The sequence below is a fragment of the Gordionus sp. m RMFG-2023 genome, chromosome 1 (genome assembly GCF_954871325.1).
Source record: "Gordionus sp. m RMFG-2023 chromosome 1, tfGorSpeb1-WG-v2, whole genome shotgun sequence".
NCBI classification, from domain to species: Eukaryota; Metazoa; Nematomorpha; class Gordioida; order Chordodea; family Parachordodidae; genus Gordionus; species Gordionus sp. m RMFG-2023.
Window position 1 is genome coordinate 80990691 of NC_088775.1, and position 6657 is coordinate 80997347.

Here is a 6657-nt window from a genome sequence, read left to right on the forward strand (position 1 = left end):
CTTGATAGCCGTTGAGTAATTAGCATAGCTTATACCTTTTCTTTGTTGTTAAGTTAATAAAAAATATATTTAATTTTATTAAATAAAAAATTTATATAATTATTTTTATGTATAATTTAATTTAAATAACGTTTTTTAAAAAAATTTGATTTTATTATGTTTTAAAATTATTTAAATTTTTTTAAATTATATAAATTGTAGTATTATTAAACGGCTCGATTTTGGCCTATTTTTGAAAAAGGCTAATTCAATATTTTAACTTGCCTAAGCCTTGAAATTTTGCTTATACTAAAATCCTTCTATCTGTGAGCGAAATAGTTAGGCTTGCGTAATATTTTCTGGATAAAATATTGAGTTAGCCGTTTTAAATAATCAGCTCAAATCAGGCCGTTTAATAACATTAAAATTAGTATTTCAATATATTGTAAATATAATAAACCAATGAAAAGTTTATAATGTAAATTCTTAATATTTATGACAATTTAATTTATCAATTGTATTACAAACAAATATGTCCTATTGCGACATGATCCATGGGAATTCCTAATCTTTCAATTTTATATCATTTACTGAGAGCCAGGGGTTCGAACCGAACCGAACCGCAAAACCGGAATGAACCGTTATGATTTTCTGAACCGTAACCTTAACCGAACAGTTATGGAAAAAATATTAAAAGAGCGAAACCGTTATAAATATTTTGAACCGGTTTAAACCGGTTCAAAACGGTTTAAAAAATAATTAATTTTAAATTATTAACCTAAATTTATAATTTTAATTTTCCTTGGGGGCATTTTTTAAATTGGTGATTTCTTTTCAAATTAAATATTTCTATATTTTTTTTGTTCCAAATTTAAATTTTGTTGAAACTTCCGGTGGAAAATTTGAAGTGATAAAACGGTAAATATTATTTTATTTTAATCATATTTATTTACAGATTCTATGAACATTATATCTCAATATTGATAGTAATTATAACTTATACTAAAGAAATTAAGCTTAAAATCAGCCATCACCCACCTTTAAAGTAATTAAATTATACTGTAGTTCTCGGGTATAGGCTTTTTCTTTGTCCCACTCCTTTTAAATTATAGCCTATAGAGGTTTAAGCAACATTTTCGAAATGTTGTGCCTACAAGTACGTGCGGCTTGCCCACAAACGGGTGGAGGGCTCCTCATATTTTTACTTTTATACCCAAATTAAATTGTTCCAATTAGATGGAAATGAGGAAAACCTAGCGTAGCTCTGTTGTGTATTCAACGTTAGAGGGCGATGCGCTATATCACGTATATCAAATTAAATATTTTTATATTTTCAACATTATATATCAAATAATACCAGGTTTGTTGTTTTTTCTTTAAATACTGAATTTATAAGAGATTAGACAATTTATCCATTAATTAGATATAATATCTTAAAATCAGACATAATTATTCTTGGCTAAATTAACAAATTTATATATAAGATATTAATAAGCTTTTAGAATAATACCTGCAAATAATTAGGAAAAAATTATATAATTCTATTATTAATAAATAACATCTAATAGAAATTAAGTACCTTTTACATTCATTTTTATATTATATGGTTTATTTTTTATCTCATTATAAAAACTTGGATCATAGAATTTAAATGACAATAAATAAAATAGTCAGCAATATTTTAATGATATAATAATTTTTTATTTATAATCATTGTTTTTTTAAATTCAGAATTCTAATATTATAAATTATTTATTATTATAATATGTTAGTTAGCATTTACCATTATCATATATGCAAAATAAAAAATTATGATTAAAGAATGGCATTTGTAATGAATATTTTTCTAAATCTGTATTTTTAAATAAAAATCTTACTATAAATCTTCTGTTTAAATAAGTTAATTAACATTGCATTAAATTATTTTTATACTTTTATTTATTTATTAATGTGTTTTATATTTAAATAAACTTACAGTGAATTAAAAATAGGAATTACATTTTGATGTTAAACTAAATATAAATACTATAGTTTAGCTTAAATTACCTATTCTGTCATATTATATTAACATCTAGTAGAAATAAAGTACTTACCAATTTTTATATAATATTGTTTTACAATAATTTCTTATTGATATATTAAAAAAGTTTATCTTAGTTTATAAACAATATATCAGAGTGGGTAATTTGAATTAAACTATACTAGTACATCAAAATGTAATTCCTATTTTTAAATGTAAGTCTATTTAATATAAAACACAAATAAATAAAAGTATAAAATAATTTAATTCAATGTTAGTTAACTTATTTAAACTGAAGATTTAGTAAGATTTTTATTATTTAAAAATACAGATTTAGAAAAATATTCATTACAAATGCCATTCTTTAATCATATTTTTTTTTATTTTGCATATATGATAATGGTAAATGCTAACTAACATATTATTTAAATAATAAATATTAGAATTCTGAATTTAAAAAAAAATATGATTTTTATAAATAAAAAATTATTATATCATTAAAATATTTATTGCTAACCATTTTATTTATTGTCATTTAAATGCTATAATCCAAGTTATTTAAAAAAATAAAAATGAAGGTAAAATTGTTTCTATTAAGCTTTTTTATTTATTCTATTTATATAATAAAAGATTTTCATCTATCATCATATAGCTTTTTAGTTATCTATTAAATGGTTCGGGAAAAGTCAAATCCTGTGTGTTCCTATTTTAAATTAGATATCATAAAAAATCAATCTATTTGTAAAGTAGAAGATTGTGGTAAGGTCTTAACTGGGGACCATGCTGCAAATCTTGAACGAAATATAGAAAGATTCTACAATAGGGAATTCAAATTATTAAGAAAAAAGAAAGAAAATTTGATTATTAAAAAAATTCAAATAAGGAAAACTGCAAACCAGTATAATACAATCCAATATGCTTTTAAGTCCAACACTACTACAATACAAATCAATATAAATAAAGAAATTAATCCGCTCCTGCACCGAGCTAATAACAGTTCACGGTAGGCCAATATAATCAAATGACGACAAAGCATTTCGAAATATTATAGATCCAATAATTATAGGATTGGGTGGAAATTTAACTATCAATTCGGAAAATATACGAAATAATATTAAAAAAATGGCGTTAGATTTTTCGGAAAATATAAAAAAGGAAGTATATCAAAAACTTATTTCGTTAAAATTAGATATAGCAACTAGATATGATAGGTCCATATTGGGGATCAATATTCAATTTATAAATAACGGAAAAATAAAATTAAGGACTCTATGCATGAAAGTGATTAAAGAACGACACACATCAGAATATCTTAAAAAAATTATTCTAGATGTTCTAAAAGAATATGAAATAAAAATTGAGCAGATTTACACAATAACCACCGATAATGCAGCAAATATGATTAAGTTAATTAAGCTATTAATACTACACGATGAAGAAGATGATGACCTTAACGATTATTTAATTAATGATGATTTAAATAATAATGATATAGATAATGATGATTTAAATAATAATGATATAATTCATGATGAAAATAAAGAACCTTTTAATATTAAAAATATTAATTGCATCAAATGCCAGATCCATATTAATAGGTATTAGATGTGCTTCACATACATTTCAATTAGCAATTAATGATTGCATTAAAAATTCAAATGAAATTGTCATTATAAATAAAGCAAGAAACATCTGCAAAAAAATAAGAAATCAGACAACAATGGCTATTCTCTCAAAATTAAATTTGAAAAAACCACTAATAGATTGTTGCACAAGATGGAACTCTATCTATTTAATGTTGGAGAGATTACTAGAGTTAAAAAGTTTTTGCCAAGAAATATCGCTCCAAAGCGATCGCGAAAAATGTTTATCAGAGAATGAATGGAAAATAATTAGTGACATATTAAAAGCTTTATATCCAGCTTATGTTTTGACAAAATATTTACAAAGTGAACAATTGACAATGGGTGATTTTTATGCTGCGTGGATCAAATGTCTCATGCAAACGAGTAAAGTATACACTCCATTTGCCAGACTTTTAGTTTCTACGATGAAAGCACGAGAAATAAATTTCAAAAATGAAGTTTTTTGCTCTGCTATTTATCTCGACCCTAGATATAATGTATTTTTACTTTTTAAGAAAGAGAGATCGCCAGAAAACATCTTTGTAAAACTTGGAACTTGATACAAAATCTAAATAATCAGAATATTGAAATTCTAAATACTATGCCTACGTGTTCGTATTCGAAGGATAATTTAGATGATGATTTTGAAGATTTATTAAAGTCGCATGAAAGTCTTAATAAGAATAATTCTCAGGGCATCGAAAATTATAATAAATGTATAGAAATAGAATATATAATTCGGTCATTTGATAATATAGAGAGATTAGAAAAAGATACTAATCTTTTGAATTATTGGGAAAATGTAAAGAATAGTATGCCAGAACTTTATAAGTTAGCTATAACTGTGCTAGCAGTTCCAGCTACGCAGGTCTCCGTAGAAAGAGCATTTTCAAGCCTTAAGTTTATACTCTCTGCGCAGAGAACTAAATTAAATCCTGAAATATTAGAAAATATTTTAGTTATCCGTTCGAATTCTCTTTTTAAACCTAAATAGTATAGTATACATATTATTTTATTCATTATTGTATTTACGCATGTTTGTTTTTATCTTATTTATTTATGAAATAAAACTAATTTATCTAATTTATATTTCCTAAATTTAATAAAAATATCTATTAGATTATCATGGATAAATTAAATAAGAAATTATAAACTAAAAAGATTTTTCTCTAAAATTAATATATACATGGTTAATGATTAATTTTTTTAAAATTAAATTTATAAAAACCGGAACAAACCGAAAAGAACCGTTATAAATTATAAAACGAACCGATATGATTTTTTTTAAAAAAACCGAAATGGAACAAAACCTTTATAAAATTTTAAACTAAAAACCGGAACGAACCGAACCGTTATACTAAACGGTTAGAAACCCTGCTGAGGGCACTTTTTAAATTTGAAAGAATCCAATATGAGTGGATATTTTTATTCTTATTATTTTTGCTATTTGTGTTGTATAGAATTATAAAATAAAAAAGTCAGAATTTACAGTTTATAAATGAAAACGTAAAAGGTGAAATTAAATAAATTCAACAAATATTAATAGTTATTGCATAAAAGGTTTAGAATAAATAAATTCTAATTTAAAAAAATAGTTCCTTAATTTTTCGGCCATGTAGGGCATGATTAAAATTTTGTCTTTCACGATAAGGTTAATCGGGCTAACCAGAGTTGCTAAACGCTATTTTTAAAAGTAGCGCGCTACCGCTATAGCTATTTGTCAAAAAAAGTAGCGCGCTATTAGAGCTACTTTTTATAAAAAAAAATTTAGAAACAAATGAAACAAATTTTTTTTATTTTTTTTTGCTTATAATGTAAATGTATAATAAATATTATATAAAAATCAACATTTATAAATATAAAAATATAGTTAGTTTAGATTATAAAAAAATAAGCAATATAAATAAATATTTGATATGGAAATGAATCATTATTAATTAGAAGTACTTCTGTATACTCTTTTATAAAAGTATGCTCTTCATCGTTAATATATTCAATTTCAACAAGATCACAGAGATAATTAATCTCTTATCTTCTTTCCTCCAGAAAAAAAGCGATTAGTTTTATTGCTGGTATACAGAATTCCATCTTGTACGATTAGGGGTTAATAAATACCTCCCATGTCAGAACTTTTAGGAGATTTGTTCTGCTTATTCCATAAAGTTTGACATTTATAAAATGTCGATCTTGACACCCTTTTAAAATCTTCATCATTTAAAGCTCCTTCAGCATCTACTGTTGCTATCAAATTTAAATTATGACAGGAGCATCTCTGATGGCTGGGTAACATTGTGGAGTTAGTTGAAGATCCTATAGAATATTGATTAGATTAACATTTATTATAAAATAATTTAAACCTTCTTCTAAGATCTCATTAATATCATTGGCATCAACACCTATTTCCCCCTCTTCCAATACATGTTGACTATCATTGTATCTCATCCTCAGCATTATCCTCACCAAATATTCTATATTTATATTAAATAGGACAAATTAAATTATTCATCCAGCTTTAATAGAAATGTCTAGTAATATTTATCATAAATGTTGTGGAAAAATCATTTCTTAGTATTCTAAATTTTGAACCTCAAGAATTATAATGTAACTAAGCAAAAATATTTTATCAAATGAATACATTGAATGAATTCCCTGTACTGTATATAAATTGATGGCAATTAATCAATAAAAAATAAATATAGTAAAAATCTAATCATCCATGAAATATTCAATAACCATATCTTATTAAATGTTAGATTAGCTCAATGACACTGTACAATAAAAATTAATGAAATAATCCACCTCTGTTTTATATTTTATTAGTTAATTTCACTAATTTTATTTATAATTTGATATAAATTCTGATAATCATAATATTACTAAAATATGTGTGTATTTAGTTAATAAAAATTCTATAAATAATGTGAAATATTAAAATACTAAATATTTTATAGATTAAATAATAACCATTCCATTCTGATTAATTTACTGCCCAAAAAATCATAACTTAAAATAAATATTATAAATAAATTTGTG

At 23.7% G+C, this 6657-nt stretch overlaps 1 protein-coding gene across 1 annotated transcript; it reads left to right on the forward strand.

Moving 5' to 3' along the window:
- The first annotated feature begins 3121 nt into the window (after nucleotides 1–3121).
- LOC135930799 (uncharacterized) lies at nucleotides 3122–4618 on the forward strand. The gene is made up of 3 exons (XM_065467588.1): nucleotides 3122–3597; nucleotides 3950–4082; nucleotides 4205–4618. The coding sequence occupies exons 1-3, from the start codon at nucleotides 3122–3124 to the stop codon at nucleotides 4616–4618; spliced, it is 1023 nt and encodes a 340-aa protein (XP_065323660.1).
- Nucleotides 4619–6657: the final 2039 nt, after the last annotated feature.

Coding starts and splice junctions, on each gene's coding strand:
- LOC135930799 (XM_065467588.1), top strand. CDS start 3,122: ATGGCGTTAGATTTTTCGGAAAATATAAAAAAGGAAGTATATCAAAAA. Junction 3,598..3,949: donor TGCCAGATCCATATTAATAG/GTATTAGATGTG, acceptor ATATTTACAAAG/TGAACAATTGACAATGGGTG. Junction 4,083..4,204: donor AAATAAATTTCAAAAATGAA/GTTTTTTGCTCT, acceptor CTAAATAATCAG/AATATTGAAATTCTAAATAC.